At 29.2% G+C, this 21,220-nt stretch overlaps 3 protein-coding genes and 3 pseudogenes across 3 annotated transcripts; 2 read left to right on the top strand and 4 right to left on the bottom strand.

Annotated features, from left to right (window-relative positions):
* Positions 1–136: 136 nt before the first annotated feature.
* LOC149059610 (uncharacterized) lies at positions 137–1,210 on the bottom strand. The gene has a single exon (XM_089225132.1). It carries the CDS (start codon positions 1,208–1,210, stop codon positions 137–139), a length of 1,074 nt encoding a protein of 357 aa, XP_089081258.1.
* A 5,782-nt stretch (positions 1,211–6,992) lies between these two features.
* Positions 6,993–8,081, bottom strand: LOC149059609 (uncharacterized). Its single transcript, XM_089225120.1, has 3 exons — positions 7,957–8,081; positions 7,633–7,780; positions 6,993–7,560 (listed from the first exon to the last, which is right to left on the bottom strand). The coding sequence occupies exons 2-3, from the start codon at positions 7,734–7,736 to the stop codon at positions 6,993–6,995; spliced, it is 672 nt and encodes a 223-aa protein (XP_089081246.1). The 5' UTR covers positions 7,737–7,780; positions 7,957–8,081.
* Positions 8,082–8,822: 741 nt separating this feature from the next.
* LOC149059608 (uncharacterized) lies at positions 8,823–9,775 on the top strand (annotated as a pseudogene).
* A 527-nt stretch (positions 9,776–10,302) lies between these two features.
* On the bottom strand, positions 10,303–10,803 carry LOC149059607 (uncharacterized; annotated as a pseudogene).
* A 501-nt stretch (positions 10,804–11,304) lies between these two features.
* LOC149059606 (uncharacterized) lies at positions 11,305–12,078 on the top strand. Its single transcript, XM_089225111.1, has 2 exons — positions 11,305–11,535; positions 11,971–12,078. The coding sequence occupies exons 1-2, from the start codon at positions 11,305–11,307 to the stop codon at positions 12,076–12,078; spliced, it is 339 nt and encodes a 112-aa protein (XP_089081237.1).
* An 82-nt stretch (positions 12,079–12,160) lies between these two features.
* LOC149059605 (uncharacterized) lies at positions 12,161–13,477 on the bottom strand (annotated as a pseudogene).
* Positions 13,478–21,220: the final 7,743 nt, after the last annotated feature.

Here is a 21,220-nt window from a genome sequence, read left to right as displayed (position 1 = left end):
TATCGTAACGACGAACTGATGACGTTTGTTCATTTACAGGTACAAATGAACTTACCAATGTTACACATTTGTTATCTGCCCATTTTACAACAGCAATTTTTTTTTTATTATCACACCTCATTTCAAAACTTCCTCTTCATTTTTTGAGTAAATCTTTGTCGTTTATGATATCACATCCACGAAGTTGATTTTGTTGGATTGTTCCAAGGCTTAAAATTCCAAACTCTTTTCTTAAATACGTCACAAGTTCAAGTGATGTAAACCAATTATCAAAATAAACAGCTGTAAGTGGAAGAGGCATGGTATCTGTGATTTGACTGTATCTTAAGTCGGCAGACCAATAATCAGTGTATGCTGGCATTGCTACGATTCCCATAAGTAATACAATTCCAATATAGTGTTTTATTTCTTCTACTGTTGTTTCTAAAGACTTGCCAAGTTTTTGGGAACTATATATGTTAGTGTGCTTTTTTATGAGTTCTAAAATATCATCTTTAAGAAACATTTTGAAATATTCGTAAGGAGTTGAAATATTTTGAGGTATGGACGAATACTTAAATGGAGGTAAATCAACAGGAAATTTAAACTGTTTTGTCCACTTAAAAGTCATTTTTTGTCGTATCATTTTTTTGGTTTTATTTGTAAATGTTGATTGAGGAGGTTCAACCGATTGAACATATGCAGAAGATACCGAATTTGGATCCACATAGGTCATTTGAGCTAATCTAGCTGATTTTCTTTGAACAATCGATAAGTCAGAATCGGAATGTAAACTGACTGATTGCAAATTATTTGGAGAAGAGAGATCTAATATATTTTCGATAATACTTAAATTAATTGGATTATCAATTATATCACTTTCAATATTAGGCAAATCTAAAATAGGATTAGAAATAGAGGCTTCAGCCAATGTATCATTGTAACTTGTACTTGGTAAGTTTATGTAATTATTGATGTCTGTACCTAATTCATCAAACATGGGCATATCATCAATATCGTTTAAATAATTTTCTAGTTCTGAAGAACCACTCGGAGGACTTGACGAGAGTGTACTACAATCAGAATCGTTTATAACAGTCAGGTCGGGGGCATTTGATTTCTTATTTAAAGATAATTCTGTCTCATCTTCAGTTTCAGAATCTGATGGAGGAAGAACAGATTTCAAAAGCCGCAAACTTCGAGATGAAATAATTTTTTTATTTCTATACATAGCTATCTAATAAAAATTAAATATTTATTTTATTATTTATTTATTCGCATGGCTAGTATAATGATAAGTAGAAATACAGTGGCTATTTGTGTGTGTACTACGACACATTTTGTGCAATATGAAAAATAAAATTGTGCACCACCTTTATAGTACTAAGTAACATTCTGCAACCATAAGCTCAAATTTAAATATGTGCACTACGGTAAATAAAAAAAAATAAAAAATAGCCACTGTAGAAATGTTAATACATATAATAATAACAAACAGTAGATAAATGAATGGAATTAGTAAAACAGAAATAAAAAAATAAAAATAATAATAATATTATTATTTAATATTTTAATACTTTATTTCAGAATCTAAGGTTCCGTATCTTTTTAAATACAATAATAAACATGAGACAACTGAACATTGTATCTTATAAGATACAATGTTATACATGAGGCCGCTGAGCAATGTATCTTATAAGATACAATGTTATACATGAGGTAGCTGAGCAATGTATCTTATTGGATACATCAAATATTAACCATAAAAAAACAATATTCGAGAGTTAAAACCAAACATTGTATTATACTAAAATGATAATGAGGATAACCTGAATAAATATTACTAACTTTCAGCTCGTTGTCGCGTATATTCTATGACTTATAGCACTCCAAAGTCACAGGAAATCACAAAAACGTGTACACACTAATCCACGTGTGAGACAAATGATAACAGCGTAATCAATTTTAACTATAATCAAACTATATTACAAGGATAATCTCTTTGGAATATTTAGAAAAAATTACAAAAGTTTCATGAAATAAATAAATATTATTTTTTAAATCAAAATTAACTGATTTACGTGTATCTTTTAGGATACAGCGTCAAGTTAAGGGTTAACTATCTGGTCAATTCAAAGCCTGAAATTGTTATTTACTCAAAATGTTTATTATAAATAAGATGTTCCTTTTTTTTTTATATATATATAACTACCAAGTTGTTTTAATGTGATTTGATTTAATGTGATTAAGTCTATTCAAGAGACTGAAATGGTTATCTATTTATTTAAAATGTTATTTTTATAATATTTAGATTTTATATTTGTTTATTTTATTTCATACTTGTTAAGTTATTTTCTAAGTCCATTCAAAAGACTGAAATGGTTATTTATTCAAAACATTTATTGTAAACAAGAAGTTACATTTTTTTTTTATTGTATAATTATTTAATTGTTTTTATGTGATGTCTATAATACAAAAGTTTGGAATAACTATGTATTTGCTGTTTTATAATATTTATAGATATTATATTTGTTTTTTTTTTTTTAATTTGAATATTTAAATTTACTAAAATAAACATACAAATGCAATTAACATTATTTTATTTTATTTATTAGTATGATATTTCAATAGGTGGGATGTGCATTGTACACTAAACCAGGTAATAGTCTTAAATTTTAATTCATATGAATGTGTACCATTTATAATAAAAAGTTTCCTTATGTTCCTTATGGAGATACTGCATTTTTTAAAGTTTATCTTTATTTTAATACACGATAATACAAGATAAAAATGCAGTATCTCTTTAAAAATGAAAAAAAACAACAAAAAGAATGATTTAAGTATAAAAAAAAATATTCAAAAAATTAAGGATGCCTATCACTAATAATTAATTTAAAAAAAAAGTGTGTAAAAATAATGATTTTATGGTAAAAAACCAAGAAATCGAAAAACTCATTTTCCCAACAATTCAATTATTGGAGATACTGCTTGTTCCACTAGGAGGGCAGTATACTCTATTCCAAATAAGAACAGGCTTCGGCGGCCGACTTTTACGCATGGGCGTGGCTTCACTACAAGTACGGACTAATTTCCATAGCCTGCGTTGATCAATTCAATGAACTGGATGATAAAACCAAAAGCATTAAAAGTATGGAAATAATATTTCATAATTTATATTTGTTCACTTATTACTTTACAAGCTACTCTTAAATTAAAAATGTTATATTTATTTCAACTATAGGTACTACATAATAAGTAGGTAATAGTAATAAATAGTTTGAATTAAGGAATCACTTTATTTTGCCAGCTTAGTGCATTTTGTGGGCTATTCACATATTTAACAAAATATTCCCTAACATCCTTAGCATTTGAAGGAGCATTTCCAACACCTCTTCTCTCTTCTATTCCTCCAATGTTGCAGTTTTCTAAATCTTGTTTGTCGTATCCATCTCTGCGCCGAACAAAGTTATGTAATATACATGCTGCTTTAGTAATTTGAACTGCAAAATCTGGAGAAGTCAAAATTGGTGTATGGAATACTCTCCATTTGTTTGAAAGAATCCCAAATGTACATTCAATGTAACGTCTAGCCCTGGACAGTCGATAATTAAAAATCCTCCTCTCATTGGTCAAGCTTTTCCCTGGAAATGGTCTCAACAAATGTTTATTTAAAGCAAAAGCCTCGTCACCGACCACAATAAATGGTTGAGGCACACCATCTTCATCACCAGGCAAAGGAGCATCGGGGGGAAGTTAACTTTGTCAGCATAAAGATTTTTCCCGAACCGTGACTGTTTGAATATATTACAGTCACTCTCTTTGCCATACGATCCCACATCAATAATTCTGAAGCAATAGTTTGCATCACACAATCCAAGCAGAATTAATGAAAAGAAGTGTTTGTAGTTATAATAAAGACTTCCAGTTTTTTTAGGACATTGCAACCGTATGTGTTTACCATCGACTGCAGCAACTGTGTTTGGAAATTGAGTTTTTTCAAAAAAACCTTTTGCCATATCTAAAGGTACGTTTTCCCTGCAGCGTCTAGACGCAGCGTCCAAACGCAGAAAAACGAGACTCCTACACGCAGCGTTTAGACGCAACGCGCGCCCGTCTTTTCTGCATGCGTCTCGACGCAATAATATATAATTTTTTGATCAAATTGTGTTCTCTTAAATTCCATCATAGTGCTTGCAGCCGTGATATAGTACACACGTAAGTTTCTTTATTTATTTTCCAAATCTTTCTATCACGATGCACCGACAATTAATTTTGAACAACAATAATATAATTTGTGAAATACTCAGAGAAGAAGAAGATTTTGAAGATGAATTACTTTTAAGAATGATTCCCGAGCAGAGAAATGCATTCAACAGTATAGTATCTACGAGGAAAACCGAGGGATTTTATAAACAATTGATCGAAGGACATCTTTTTAATAATGATACTAAATTTCGAGAATTTTTTCGTGTAAATAAAGAACAATTTTATTTTATTTTATCATTGGTCAAAAAAGATCCAAGGAACCAACTATGCGAGTACCTGAACCAATATCCGCTGACGAAAAATTAGCATTAACTTTAAGGTAAATATTTTAGTAAATAATATTCAAAATAATTACAAATATTTAGCATGTATTTAAATATATTTAGATTCTGGATGGAGTAATGAATTTATTGATTTATAATGTGTGTTTATTTTTGTTTGGGTACTATTATAACTTGTTGAAATAATGTTTGAATTTAAAAAGTAAAAATTTTCCTATAGCTTTCAAAAGCGTCTAAAAAGAACACTGAAAGTGATGAAAAATGGGAATTTTTACGTAAAACCAGTAAAATTGATTTTTTTATATTGTAACTCAAAAACAAATCACTGTAAATACTTAAAATTTTCACTATGTTTATATTAGCGTTATCTATTCTATACACGATTTAATTTTCAAAATATTCTGGCTTTTTTTAAGCTATTTAAAGACAACTATAAAATTTTAGATTTTTCTAAGATTTTTCTTTGAAATGTCGGTAAAAAAACTTGAAAATTAAATACAAGGTTCCTTATAATTTGTTCTTATTTTAGTTAAAAAAAAATCAAAATCGTTAGTCACAATTTTTTTTTATGCTTTTAAAGTTCAAATTTTTATGAAACGTGTCAAAATCTACTGTACTGCAGAGCGTTATCCACTTGACTGCTATTTAAAAAAAAAAAATTTTTAATGTATTAATACAAGTAGCTAGTAGATAAATATGCAAAATTAATTTTGTAATTAATAATTTAAAACTTTAATAATGATTAATCATTGTATAGGAATAGTGATTCTTGACAGTCTGGATAATTTTATAATAGATTAATATTATATATTATATCACATAATATTATGTATTACTTAACCAAAATTATTATTTTTTTTTAAATTTATATTTCAGATATTTAGCTACAGGTGAATCTTTTCGGTCTTTATCGTTTGCTTTCCGAATTTCTTACAGCTATATTAGCGTGATAGTAAAAGAAACATTGACAGCATTAAAACAAATGTTAATGCCATTATTTTTACCAAATCCAACTACTATCGACTACAAAGTTAAAGCTAATGAATTTTACACAAAATGGAACTTTCCCAACTGCATACTTGCGATTGACGGAAAACACGTAAGAATCCGATGTCCTAATAATTCAGGCTCTTTGTATTTTAATTACAAAGATTATTTTTCCATTGTATTGTTGGCAATGGTCGATGCGAACTATAAATTTATCGCGATCGACGTCGGCTCGTTTGGAAGAGAAGGGGATAGTGGAATTTTTTTAAAATCAAATATGGGACAACAAATTTTGAATTGTACTTTCAAATTTCCAGAGGATTGTGCACTTCCCAATTCAAACTCAGTAGTACCTCATGTAGTACTTGGTGATCAAGCATTTAGATTACATAAACATATATTACGACCATTTTCACAAAAATCAGCTAGAAGAGATAGTGGAAAAACTATATTTAATTATCGTCTCAGTCGTGCTAGACGAGTAACAGAAAATGCGTTTGGTCTGTTGAGCCAAATATTTAGAGTGTTCTATCAACCAATAAATATCAATCCAAGTACATGCGATGACTTGATAATTGTAGCATGTTGTTTGCATAACATGTTACGGGATGCCTACTTAGAAAAAAATGGAAAAGTATACCATCAATTTGATTCAGAACAACCTATCCCTGATAACAACATGCTGCCATTGGAACATGAAAGAGGTTTTTTGAGTTCAGAAGGACTTGCAGTAAGAGAGATTTTCAAAGATTACTTCGTTAACGAAGGAGCAGTACCGTGGCAAACATGAATAATACTAGCTAAAATAATAATTATTAGTTAATAACATAGTTTTTCAATTTTTAGGATATTTATTTTGTTTTTAATTTAGTACCTTTTATAATATTGTCTATACAATTTAAATCTATAAATGTACTTTTAATTAAATATTATATTTATAATCTATACGTAATATATTATATAATATGTTATTTGTATATTATTTAACTGCTTCCTTGGGAAATACTGAATAATAAATAATATGAGTATAGAAATTATATTTTAGTACCTCGTGGATAATATTATTATTAAAACAAAAATAATTCACAGAGGACGTAGGAAGTCAACAAAGTCTTTACTATTTATAAATGTTAAGGTTTTTAGTTTTTCTGTGTTAAATATAATAATTTAAAAATATCTTAAAATTATATTTTCTAAAATGTATATTTTAATGAAATCGGTTTAAATAATTCTTTATATAGCATTGGAACAATTAATACTCTATAATAATAATCTTTTGGTTTATTAAAAAAAAAAAAATATGATCATCTTTCATAACATACCTGAATACGAACTTATATAGTTTAAAAATTATTAATCATTAAAATTCAACAAAATTAACAAAATAGCATACTTTTCTAATACATTGTATATCTAAAATAAAAATAAAAAGGTTAGCTTCAAAATGATGAAAAAATATTTTAAAAATGTAAGTAACAATTAATTTGTATTATCTTCTTCGTAATTATATTGCATAAATCCGTGCGATGATGATGAAGTAGTTGGGGAAGAACTTGGCCCCATGAACCTCTGTTGTAGTGGAAAATTATAATCATAATATTGAGATTGATTTACATGAGGCAGTTCTTGAATGTTGCAATATTTGTCCTCTAATTGGTTAACCAAACTTAAAATTTGCATTTTTGCTTCATTTATTGCATGTCGTGGTAGCTTTTTTACAGTCGTGGAAATACTTTTGAAAAACAGATCCACACTATCCTCTTGCTGATTACTGATACCGGAGACTAAAATTTCATTTTGTGCTTGGATTTTAGACAATATAGCATCCCTCTCTTTCGATCTTTTTACTAAGATTTGGCTAATTTTATCTTCTTTGGACCTTATCCGTTTTTTTCCGTATGATGATGGTAAATCTGTAGATATTTTTGCGGATTCTAATGACGTGTCTTCGTCATTTTCTATGTCCAATAGAGTTTCACCATCACCTCCGTCTTCAGTTGCGGAAAAAGAATTATCAGTAAGTTGCTTTTCCACGTTTGATGTAGTCCTACAATTTTTAAATTTTAATTTCAGTATGTTAAACTTTATTTATTAAATACAATTTAAATATTTTCATTACTTTCTTTCGTATTCCACAGAATCCATAAATGATAAATGTGACAGTGTTCTATTGACTTTTTCAGATGTAGCTGACCCAGTTGACAATTTTTTTTTCTGTTTCATATACGTATCCCTGATATTCCTCCACCTTTTTTTGCAGTCTTCCTCTATAAAAAAAAACCTTACATTTTTAACTTTCATAATTTAAAAGCCTAAAAATATTTTTATAATAAAGCTAAATAATTACAATAAATAATATCCATTTAGTGATCCAGTTAATACATATTTAATTAATTAAATTAGTTATTACTAGTTATTAGTACTATTATATTTTTGTATATACCTGTTCTACCGACTTTTTCTGAAATAGTTTTCCAGATAGTTTCTTTGTGATGCAAATCTTTGTGCTTAGGGTGAGCACTTTAAAAAATTTCCCGGTTTTGTTGTACAAATTCAATTAAAATTTCATCCTCAGTTGAGGAAAATACAAATTTTTTGGACATTTTGTGTGTTGACGCAAGACGTTCCAACGAAGTACTAGTCCAGACTAGTAGTGCGTCCGGACGCACTGCGACATTTACCGACGCGCTGCGTTAAACGCATGTAGGAAAACAGTCACAAATAAAATGCATGTATCTACCAACAATGCGTCTGACGCTGCGTTTGGACGCTGCAGGGAAAACGTACCTTAACCAATCATTTTCTGTAGGTATAGGCATTTCTATTGGTTGTAATATGGTCCACAACACTTCACAAGTCTCTCTTATTAGTTTTGAAATAGTTGAAATTCCCATTAAAAATTCAAAATGTAAGGTTGAAAAATTTGCACCAGTTGCTAAATATCTAGAACAAACAACATTTGGTAATTCAAGACAATACTATAATTTGTTAACTTTTTGGATATTTAGTTTCACTAATTAAATTCATAAAACTGTATTTTTAATGATGTGTTAAATGTCTACATAATTTTATTATTATTTAATACAAAAAAATCTATACAATATATATTTAGATACATAAGAACATAGTTCATTTTATTTTCGGTATAAAACTAATGAATTTTTTTATGTGTATTATGTATTATTGTACAACTCTACACAGTTTTAATATAAACTCAATACTACATACTAGTAATTGTAAAATAATAATTTATAAAAAGATTATAACAAATAAAATGTATTACCTATATTGGCTATATTATCAAATAATATGCTTAAGAATTTATATTTACACTTTATACTATATTATAAAAAATAATAAATAAACATTGCTATTATAGTATTGTATAAAATATTTCAATATTGGTTTTTAGTTGATGAAATGAAAAAGAAATGGAGATCAATAAGATATAGTTATAGAAAAAAATGTGTCCCAAAATCTGGACAGGCAGCTTCTAAACTTAAAAAATATATCTATGCAGATATTTTAGAATTTTTACGACCTGTTATGGAGAATAGAAAGTAAGATTTTAAATAACTGCAGAATAAGTGTAATGAATAGTTTTGTTAATATTTAATTTTTTTTTTTATGTTTTATTATATATTTTATACTGATGTTGTAATTCAGAAATAAAAACCAGCATAAACAAAATTAAACCATTAATTAATTTTATTTTTAGAACTGAAGGTAATTTTGAGGAATCTACTGATTCAGGTGGTGAAAACGATGATATGGATCAAGTGGACGACAGAGCAGCAGCTATCGAACCAATTGATTCAACATTTGGTGAAGGTCAATTGAAGGAAACACTTGTTGACAAAAGAAAATGCTACAAGAATGTTGACAAGGAAATAAATAAAGAACCAAATTTTGAAAATAAACTTCTGGATGTTCTGAAAAACAGAACTCCTGAAGTAGAAGATCCTGATAAATCTTTCTTTTTGTCATTACTACCTCAAATAAGAGAGCTAACAAGCAATCAAAAACTACAATTGTATTCTGAAATTATTAATTCCATCAAAAAAATTAAAGGTGTTCCAAAGGAACCATCATATACTGATGAACACCCATATTCTTCAGTACCAAGACATAGACCTTACCCCTCTAATATTTCATTCCAACCCTACAATTACCATATAACTCAAAATCAAAATGTTACTCCTCAAAACTACAATGCATCTTCTTATGAATATTCCCATTCATCATCTTATCAATCTTTATAATTATTTATTTTCAATTAGTTTACAGAACAGTACATAATATTAATTTCCTAATATTATATGATTAAATTCATATTTAATTTAATAAATATTATGTTAAATCCAGAACACAGCAATTTACATATTTAATACAAGTTTCACATAAAAATAAGAAATAAGGTAAAATTTATACATATTGGCTATTATATTAATAATGTATATATCATTCATTACAACAATAAAAGTATGTATTTTTATTTGATATGAATAAATCATGAAGTGTAACCATAGGCGTAGCGTGATGAATTTATATGGGGGGCTTTAGCCTTTTTTTTCCTTGTGGTACACTGGTTTATTTTTACACAGGGGGCCTAATAGAATTCTGGGGGGGGCTATAGCCCCCTTAGTCACCCCCACCATTGTAAGCCTATGAGTGTAACCAACATTTATATGTATTTATATTAATATAATGATAAAATATGACATATATAACAATTAAAGTGACTTGTTTTTGTTATTTTTATAAAATTAATATTTGTAACTAGAATATGTTAGAATAAAAGTGTATACCTTAGTGTAACAGATAGCCTCTCTTCAGGTTGAATGGCTGAACGCAAAATAGTGTCTTCTTTCTTTAAGTATGGTCCGATAAGTGTTAGCTAATTGAAAAATTACAGTTTTTTAACATAAAATAATTATTCCTACCTCATATAATTATAGATAAATGTATAGATACTACTAGATCAAAATAGAGTAAATATTTGTTTAGATCAACTCCCAAAAAAAATGTGTTTTGTACATACATATATTTAATTAAAAGTAGCTTACCAGTTCATCAAATGTTGTAATTCTCATGCGGTAGTATTTAAAAAATTCTTCTGGGTATGCCCTAAGAGTCAAAAAATTAACCTGAAACTGACTTTCTTGAGGTCTTTTCATATTAAGAGGATGTACCCAATAACGCCTTGATGTTATAGCTTTTTTTTGTTTAATTGATACAAAATGGCAACAATTTCAGCATCTTTTAATGTTGATAATATATTAGAATCCATTCTAACTGTAATAAATTGTAACACGATGCGTACTGCGTACCTAGTCAAAACTCAAAAGTGAGAATATTTTATCTCAGCTGTAATCACCTCACATATTTTACAATACAATTTTTGTAATTTGGCGCGTAAATACACGCTGATCATCCGGTCGCGTGCGTCTAGTGTGCAACTAATAAACGCATGCGTTCAAAACGGAGCGTTTTTAAATCGCGCGTTCGCTTGCGTCCAAAACGCATAGTGTGAAACCACCTTTAGACGCGAACGCGCGTTCCTTACACATTAGAAGCGTGTCGACGCGTTCGTCAGCGTTTTAAAATCGCGCTGCGCTTTCACACTGGATGATTTGTGACCGTTTTTCAAAAATAAAAAGCGCGCCAAATGTTATTTGAACCATTCAATTACTTGTACTTAGTTGTAGACTAGGTTAGTACTGTTGTTACTGTTCACCGTGTATGACTGCAGTTAATTTCGTATTTAACTTTTCGTTGAATTTTTTTTAATATGGAAGTGTTAGACGATATAGAAGCTGCATGCGTTATGTTTGCATTATATGAGGAACATGAAAGTAAAAAACAGAAATCAAATAAAATTAAAAGACGACATTGGGTCCATCCATTTAATCTGAAAAGACCAGAAAATGGCCAGTTTCAGGTTACATTTATGACTCTGCGTAGCTATCCAGAAGAGTTCATGAAGTATTATCGTATGTCGATAACCTCGTTTGATGAGTTGGTAAGTATAAATAATTCATTATTAAGTAAAAGCAAAAATAATTTTTTTTTTTAAATTAATTTAATGTTTTATGATATTATGTTACAAATACTCATTATTAACATTACTTACCACTTTTATAAGTACTATTATACTTTTGAATACCTTGTGTTTCGTCTATCTATAATAGGCGATAATAATAATAGTATAATATTTGTTCAAAATGTATACAGTACCTATACTAAAGTATGATATTAAATGTGATATATGATGTACAGTGTTTACTAAAAACTAAATATTCCTTAGTTAATTGTATATTTACATTTAAGAGGACGCCACACAGATATTGGTTGTCCCCGTCATACAAATGCGTAACATATAGTAAAATGACGGAGACAACAAATATCTGTGTAGCGTCCTCAACAAAATATAATAATAATTAAATTGTTATTTAAGATATCTCTGGTAGAACCGAAACTGTCAAAACAGCATACTGGTTTGCGTGTGCCAATATCACCGGAAGAGCGATTGACCGTGACACTGAGGTACATAATTTTTAAATAAATATTAAGAATGTAGATATTGGTATTTTTTAATTTATTAAATTATGTCTTAAATAGGTACTAGGTACAGGAACACTTTATTTTTAATAATTATGGTAATAGTTTTGTTTTTGAGCAGAATGAATTTCAGTAGTGGTTGACTGTGGAAAATAGTTTGATTCATCATTAACATTTTGTGGAGAATTAATAGTAGAGTTGTTTATCATAGTTGTGGGCACATTTTGGGAAGCATATTGTTGAGGAGTAACATTAAAATGTGGCATGTATGATAGTGGTGTTTGATGGGAAATAGATGAAGATTATGATTTGTGGTGTAATGAAGCTGAGGGAGGAATGGGAAGTAAGGTTGATAATTTGGTGTATTATTAGGATAAGTAGGGGTTACAGAACAGTTTTTTACTCGTTGTATGGCATTTAGAAATTCAACGTATAGCCGAGTTTTTTTGGTCTTCGTTCAACAATTTAATTTGAGGTAGTAATGACATCAAAAAAAAAATTTCCGGATCTTCTGGTACTTTTTGGCGGTTTTCTAAAATTTTTAATAAAGAGGATCCAAAATTTGATGTCGCAGTCTTCTTTGGATTTTTTTAAATTTTTTTATTTGGCTATTTTGGCTCCTCTGCATCGGAGTCGTCCATGATCTCTTCTGCAGTAATATTTTTCCCAACAACTAAATCCACATCTTCAGTCTCCCCACCTTCACCCACAGATACCTCGTCATCGTTTGACTGTACATTACTTTCAGTCCTATACAAATATAATTCATAATTTAGTTAATTGTATTGTGTTTAATACTAATATATATAAATATACAGTGCTATAATTTTTAAACGTCACGTCATGGTGACTTAAATATAAAAGAAAAACTCAAAAATATTTCTTTTAATATTAAAAAAAATAAACGTTATATTAAAATTCTGATACTTGTATTGTCTTAAGCACATAAAACCACACATTTAGACGTAAATTAAATTTCAAAAATTAAATGTTTAGGTTGGTAAATCGTTTTGTGAAACAAGAAAATTTTACATGTATAAGATAGGCAATTAGAATGAAATGTGCCCAATGACGCCTCGCGCCCTTGTATCTTGTTTCAATTACTCATAGTCATAACTTATTATCAACTATCATAAAAAAACCATAAATTTAATTTTAATATCTTGTTAAATAAAAAATTATTCTTTGGGTCAAAAAGCTTAAAATTTAATATAAGACTCTTAATTTATTGTTACAACAGTAGCTGAAAAATATTAAAAATACATACGCACAATTTTTTTTAAAAAGCAATTAAAGTTTGAATTTTAAATTTTGACAACAATTATGAAATTTAAAATTTAAAAATGATTTAGAGTTAAAAATGTATTTATTTTTTCTGATATTACTTACGTTCGATTTTGCATGGTTGGTCTTAAAAATTCTAGTATATTAGCATATGCATTTACGACGGTAACTATCCCTCAAAGATTTCATTTCTTGTGTAATTCTGCTACTATAAAAATAATAAATAACAATTGAACAATAAAATTATATATTTATGTAATAATTTTTTTACATAGATTTGAAATAATTTAATATATACAAATTTATATTTATTTATATCTAACCTATAGCTACTATAATAAAAGTATGCAAATGTAATTATACTCGTAGTAAATAATTATTATAATTATACTATTATACATGAAACAGGTGACGGATGATAAGAAATACTAAAAATGTTTGATAAGTGTAGAGCATTAAGAATCAAACATCTTCATAACAATATAATAATTAACTGTACTACTGTTAGTTAAAATATACTTTTAAAGCAATGTGTATTTTATTATTCAGGTATTTGGCAACTGGAACTAATTTTTCTGCTCTCCATTTTGATTTCCTAATGGGCGTTTCCACCATTGGAAAAATTGTACGTGAGACATGTGAATTATTGTGGACAATTCTCCAGCCTAAAGAAATGATAGTGCCAACAATGCAAGATTGGTTAGACATAGCAGAGGGGTTTTATAGTCAAACTCAATTTCCAAACTGTGTGGGGGCCGTAGACGAGAAACACATTCGAATAGAATGCCCCCCTAAAAGTGGTACTTTATATTACAACTATAAGAATTTCTTCTCCATAATACTCATGGCAATCTGTGATGCAAACTATTGCTTCACGATTATAGATGTGGGGTCATATGACAAGGAGAGTGATTGCAACATTTTTAAGAAATCATCTTTTGGAAAAAAATTATACAATGATAAAGTAAATTTTCCCCAACCTCAGTGTTTACCAGAAGATGATGGCGGTATTCCTCAACCCTACGTAATAGTAGGCGACGAAGCTTTTGCTCTTCATAGAAACCTTTTACGCCCTTTCCCCGGAAGAAGCCTAAACAATGAACGGCGTATATTTAATTATCGTTTGTCAAGGGCGAGACAGAATATAGAGTGTACGTTCGGTATTTTGTCTAACAAATGGAGGGTTTTCCATTCGGCATTATTAGTAGAACCAGACTTTGGAGTTGCCATTACCAAAGCTTGTTGTGTTTTGCATAATTTCATACGACGCAGAGATGGATATTGCCCTGAAGATACACAGACGTGTGATATGGAAGATGCAAATGAAAAAGTAGGGGTTGGGAACTCTACATCGGTTGCAAAAGACGTAAGAGACTATTTTGTCAACTATTTTAATCAACCGATTCATGCATTAAGTTGGCAAAACAAGGCGATTGGTAATTAGCGTGCGGGAAATGGGAATGAATAAGTAACTAAAATATTATATATTATATTAAATATTGTATACCTAAAATATCCTCATAATTATTTTTGTATTGATTAATAACCAATAAATTTATTCTTTTAAATTGTTTTTTTTTATAATATTTTACGATTGTAGTGAAGTAACTAAATTGTAGAATTTATTTTTTAAACATCATTATTTATACACGAAATTATGAATATTATGAGTATAATATTATGTTTAATTATTGTTAAGCCATTTTTATTTTGAAGTATTTATCTGTCACCACCTATTAGAACATTAAAAATGTTTAAAAGTTGAATTTCTTCAACAATATCTTTTCTGATAGGAAAGTGAATGTAGTTGGTACTTTGGAGGGTCAAAAGTAAAAATGTCCCAATAGTTTTCAAAAGTAAAAAAAAAAAATAAGGAAAAAACTGGAATTTTTACGCAAAATTGATTTTGGTTTTTGGTGTAACTCTAAAAGAAATTACCGTATATACATTACATTTTAACTGAATATATAAAAGGATTTTCTATACATTAAACATTTTCAAAAAATTTCAAATCTTTTAAGTTATTTATAGACATTTGAAATTTTCAATCTTTTTTAGTTTTTTTATTCGATAAATGTCAATAAAATTTTATTCGTTGGGTCAAAAAACTTGAAAATTTAATACAAGGTTCCCCATAAGTTAATATAATAGCAGGTAGAAAATATTAAAAATACATAGGCACGACTTTTTTTTTATAACCATTTAAAGTTCAAATTTTGATAAAATTTGTTAAATTGAAAATTTACAAATTCTTTAGTTGTTAAAAATTTATAAAATGTTCAACTTTTATAGCTAAGAATTGAAAATTTGAAACAAGGTTCCAAGTAAAATAATGAATCTAATTTGATTAGTTTGGAATTTATTTTATAGGTAGTAGGTACCTACATTTTTTTTTAAAGTAATATTATTAATATATTATAAAATACCTTAGACTGAAAACTCGTCACCGATCAGAATCGTTTTTCGTATAAAACGATATTATATCACTGAATTCAAATTTAATACTATACATTACAGTAACCCACTTGTAAACTACTGTACAGCAGAGCGACATCCACTTACTTACCAGCTTTTTTTAGTTCTTTTTCTATAAATATCAATAAAATGATATTAGTTGGGTTTTTTACCTTGGCATATTCATCTTGGCTGACGGAAAATGTTAAAAATCAGTAGTCGCAATTTTATTTTATAATCATTTAAAGTTAAAATATTGACAAAATACGTAAAAATTACGAACATTTGCAAATTATTTTAGGTTAGAAATTCATACAAATTTTTATTTTTAAATCTAAGATCTGAAAATGTAATACAAGATCCCTCATATTATGTTTGTTTACCTAATCAAAAAAATAATATCTACAAGACGATAAAATTAAATTTTTTGAGCATTTGAAGTTCATAATTTTACATCATTGGATATTCATTAGATTTCTCATGTAATGATTTTCTTATTTTGATATAATTCAAAAACGAATAACGAATAAAAATTTCACTGACTGTTTATATTCTCATTTTCTATACACCATACAATTTTGAAAATATTTTGATTCGTTTTAAGCTTTTTAGTTTTTACGGATATATTAAAATTAAAATTTTTAAAATTTTTTTTTCTTCACTCAGAATCGTTTTTTTGTGTACAAATATACAATGATATAATATCATTGAATTCAAATTTAATACTATCCATTACAATGACTCACTCTTGTAATCTACTGTACAGTAGAGCCACATCCACTAGCCCGCCTTTTTATGATTTATAGTTATACAATCATATTTTAATATATTGAGAGAATACGGAGCTTTTTAGGGCTCCGTAAACCACCCACGACAAAAGGGGAACACTTTTGTCGCGACCTGTGAGCCGCACCGCGTGATGACCCGAGGGCCAAGTCGGTGGAGCTCACAGGTTTTGCACACGCAACGGCAAATGAATGCCGAGGATTTAATTAAAGGGGAAAATAATGTTAAAAAATAATAAGAGTTGTGTTCGAGTAATCACGTGGGTATATTAAATTGGTATTATCAGGATCATATTTAATATTACAATTTATAAATAATAATAAGAGGAAAGATATAATAGCTATAATATGATGTGTTTTTTTTTTATGAATATAATAAATTGGGCGCATGGCAAATGCGAAATAGAACATAATTTTGGCACATGGCAAATACAGAATAATATTAACAATTTTAATTATATTGGCAGAGAAACCAGGACATGGCGTTTGTTTACGTTGAACAAATTTACGTCGTCGCATGCTTTCCCGGCCCGCAGGAGGCGACACACCATATCACTCATGGTGTGTCCTCGCAGGGTTACCGGAAAAGCGTGCTGGTAAAGGGGGAACGGGGAAATAAAAACATATTACGACTTTTTTATGAGGTGACTGCATGGTAGTTGTTGTAGGTCGGAGCTGTCGGCCGCCGCCCGGGCCCACGTGAGTTCCTTTAGCCCATCATGGTAGTTGATTGCATGAGTCGAAAATGGTGACGGCAGTTGGAGTGTTTTTTCTGAAGTCGGTTGTCGCGTGACTTGTTCGTCGTCGTTGCCAATAAATGGGTGTCGAGTTATTGTTGTCGAAAAGCAGGTGGACAGCAATTATTGAACGAAATACCGGCCAGGCCAAGCGTAGGTAAAAACAAAATGATTTTGGTTGAGCGGTGACCCAGCGACGGTGGTGTCCAGTTGCCGGCGGCGGAGCTTTTCGTGTTGAGTGGGGCAGGTCAGTGTAGTCGTTTCGTGGGATGACACAATAATTTCGGGGTGTTCAGAACTGTTCTGCCGGTGCGGTGCCGCCGGACGCGACAAAAGCGCCGACAGCAACGGCGGCCGTGTGTGGCGACTTGTGGACACCGTACACTGCGGGTTTGTGGGGGCCGGGGAACAATTATTACCTAATACTGCGGTCATTTCTGCATTAGCGCGCGATAATCATACAATATATAAATAAGATACGCTCATTAGTGGCAATATGGGTACAGGTATGTTTGTGGTTATAATAATATTAGTGCAAAAAATGCTGTGACGTTACAATATAAATGTAGTTAAAAAATAAAAAATGCTCACTTTTACTCATTTTGACGGTTTCTTCATAATCTTCAAAGTCTTTGAAAATTGTTTTTGTCCAACTTACATGCTTGACATTTTTATCATGATAAAGTTTGCTTTCTGTAAATGTTTTATTTAATAATAATTATAATATTATGTTATTGTGTAATAATTTGATGTATAAATGATTACTTACCTATATTCCATATTGCCTCTTCATTCGACACTTCAATAATAAACTCTTCAGTGTCAAACATTTATGTTATTTATAATATTTAGTTAATTTAGTTATAATTTGAGCGGCAGTTACTACAAACTACGTTGTTGACGGCACTATTAATTATGAATGAACGTAAATAAACGCGGGTCGATCGTGGCGACCGAATCGCCCGTGTGTTATCAAAAATAGAAATGCATTGGAAAAATATTGTTTAATTTTAGCTGAAGATCGCGATCGAACGTTCAAAATTAAACATGAACGTTTCAGCGCGTTCGAACGCCAACGAACGCGACCGAACGCGTGTCTCATTTACGTGTGTGAATAAGCCTATATAAAAGTATATGTTTAATTTTGGGCGATTAATCGCGACGTTCGAAACGCGCGGAGACGCGCGTTCGAATCGCCTAGTGTGTTATCCACTTAATATGATGTAAAAATGATAAAAATTTTTCAACCAATATTTTACCATTTCCTTGGCAAGTTTGCGCCGACCACCATAAATGGTGTTTTGTGTGCTTAACATGATTATCTGTTTTAAAGTTTTAAAAAATACAAGTAGGTTTGATAAACATAAGCCCGAAGATTATAACAGACTAATCCATATATTGAATTAAAGCTACGCAAAATTTTAGATGATTTTTGGAATTCCATTAGCATTGAGCCATTGACGCTCGAAGTACATATAATATAATATTATTATGTATTAAATATTACTTGATACGATAGTTAAAAATTATGGTAAAAGTTGTTGTACATTAATTTATTTCTCTTATGTGACCCTACTGATTTGAGGTAGGTTCGTGTTATCAGTAAATCAAAGAAGTGCACCATCTGGTTTTATATAATCTGTGATAATAATATGATGTGTTATCATTTTATCGATTGTTTAAGTTCATTTACCTATGTTCAATTACCTGGGTGCAGGGTAGTTGTTCGAAAAATGATAAGAGCCTCGGATACGATAATTCTGAAATTTTCATGTTACCAACATAATATTTTTTTTTTACATTGTAATTAATTTGACATTTCATATATGTGCTGCACTGAGTATGAATCCATAATATATATTATTAATATTACATAATACAAATTATGTAACAAATAACACTGAACTGTCTGAACATCTATCAACTACTATCTTATTAAATTAATTAAATATGAAACAGCATTTTAGATTTTAAGCAGAGATATCATAGTATTTTATTAATATTTTTCCGTGTCAATTATTTTTTATGTATATTTTTTGTTTGTATATCTTGAAAAACTATTCCTAGTTTTAAATGTAAAAATAAATTAATAATCTGTCTTGATTATTTTACTTAAGTAAAAGCACTTAACCTAACCATATAGATAGTCCAGATTTATTAAAAATGATCTCATTTAATTTACCGTAAGTTTACACTTGTAATTTTGTAGTTTCTACATTACAACACAAGTGAATAATGCTCAGTTCAGTTAGGTTTAACTTCATTGTTCAATTAATTTATAAAGTGTTAAATATGTTTTATAAAAATAAATGATTTTATTTACTAAGTACATATTTTAAATACTTTTCAAAATAAGTAGATCTATATATTACAATATGTATTATATGCATCATATAATAATAATCTAGTTGGTACTTTGGGGGATCAAAAGTAAAAAATTACCATTAGTTAATATAGTTCAGGAAAATCAAAATAAAACAATTAAAGGAAAGTCTATGTACCTACAGCAGAGCTTTACTCTGTTTATAGTTTTTATTTTTCAAATCTGTAGGTACTGCTGTGAACCTGTGGTATATGTATTATACCTACGTTATAATACAAAAAAGATTAAAAATCAATATCATTTAGTGAAATATATATTTTTATTTTATAAATTATCGCATTACATTTAAATAAATAAAAAATTATAACGCATTAGAAGGTATTTTCATCATTAGGCTAAGTTTGCGTAATATAAATTTTTATACAATGTTTAATACTTAATTTTCCAACATGCACACATTGACATATATATATATATATATAAGTTACATATTAGGTAGGTAATATTAATTATTATAATATTATACATTTAAATTATTATTTAAAAATTGTACTTTCCATTGAGTAATAGGTAGAAAGGTAGAATAAGAGAATGTTAAAACACAAATTAAAAAAATTAACATTTAAAGTTAACATTTTGACACGTAATGTACCTTATTTTTATTTCTTTGTATTAGCATTGATTATACATAGTATATATAATATATACATACTATATATAATCAATGGTATTAGTATTTATTTATTGCACTAAATTCAAAATTCAAATTAAGAAATTTTTTTCGGTTACGTTGGTGTACATGTAGGAGGTTAATGATAAAAATGTCTTATCATTTTTCGAACAACTATCGGCTTCCGCAATTACTTTATGTTCAATTATCATTAACTAGGACGCAATATCCTAACCTTAAATAATTTTATACACTTTTCATTTAATGGCTCGCGCTTGCTGGCCACGTGCCTCATCCGTTTACTGTTCCGAAATAATATGCTTCAGTACAGTTTTTCAGTAGATTTTTTTACAATGTCATTACATTTTAGACGTCTTGTAACAATTTTAATAGCAGAATACATGTCACAATTCGACAAAAAAAGTATAAAAGAAATTAATTTAATTGATTATGAAAACTTTTTGGAGAAGCTCAAAAAACCACGTGCTACAATATCTCGCCTAGTGCGGGATATCCTCATGATCTTATGTGGAAGATGTGATGTCGACGATGCAGCCACAAACGTTATAGCCATGTGGACCTGGCGAAAACATCCATTAAGTTCAGTAAGTAACCTCTATAAAACGAATTTTTAACTCGGTTAGCTGGCGTTGATGTAGGCAGCGCCGCCGCCGCCAAAAGCGCAACCAACACTCGCCAGGGGAGTTATTCTGAATAGAGTACAGTGATTCACACATTACATAATAATAATATTCATAATAATATAAATTATCGAGGTCTGCAGCTGCACGGGATGCACTTTTTGACTTGTATGTGGGCGAGTAACATTTCCCGTCAGTCTAGATAACTATACCACATCCGTGAGAACAGCGACAAGAGCAAGTAGACTATGG

The sequence above is a fragment of the Diuraphis noxia genome, unplaced genomic scaffold (genome assembly GCF_037042655.1).
Source record: "Diuraphis noxia isolate RWA-SAM2 unplaced genomic scaffold, SU_Dnox_SAM2 contig0001, whole genome shotgun sequence".
NCBI classification, from domain to species: domain Eukaryota; kingdom Metazoa; phylum Arthropoda; class Insecta; order Hemiptera; family Aphididae; genus Diuraphis; species Diuraphis noxia.
This window is presented reverse-complemented; position numbering and strand designations above follow the sequence as displayed.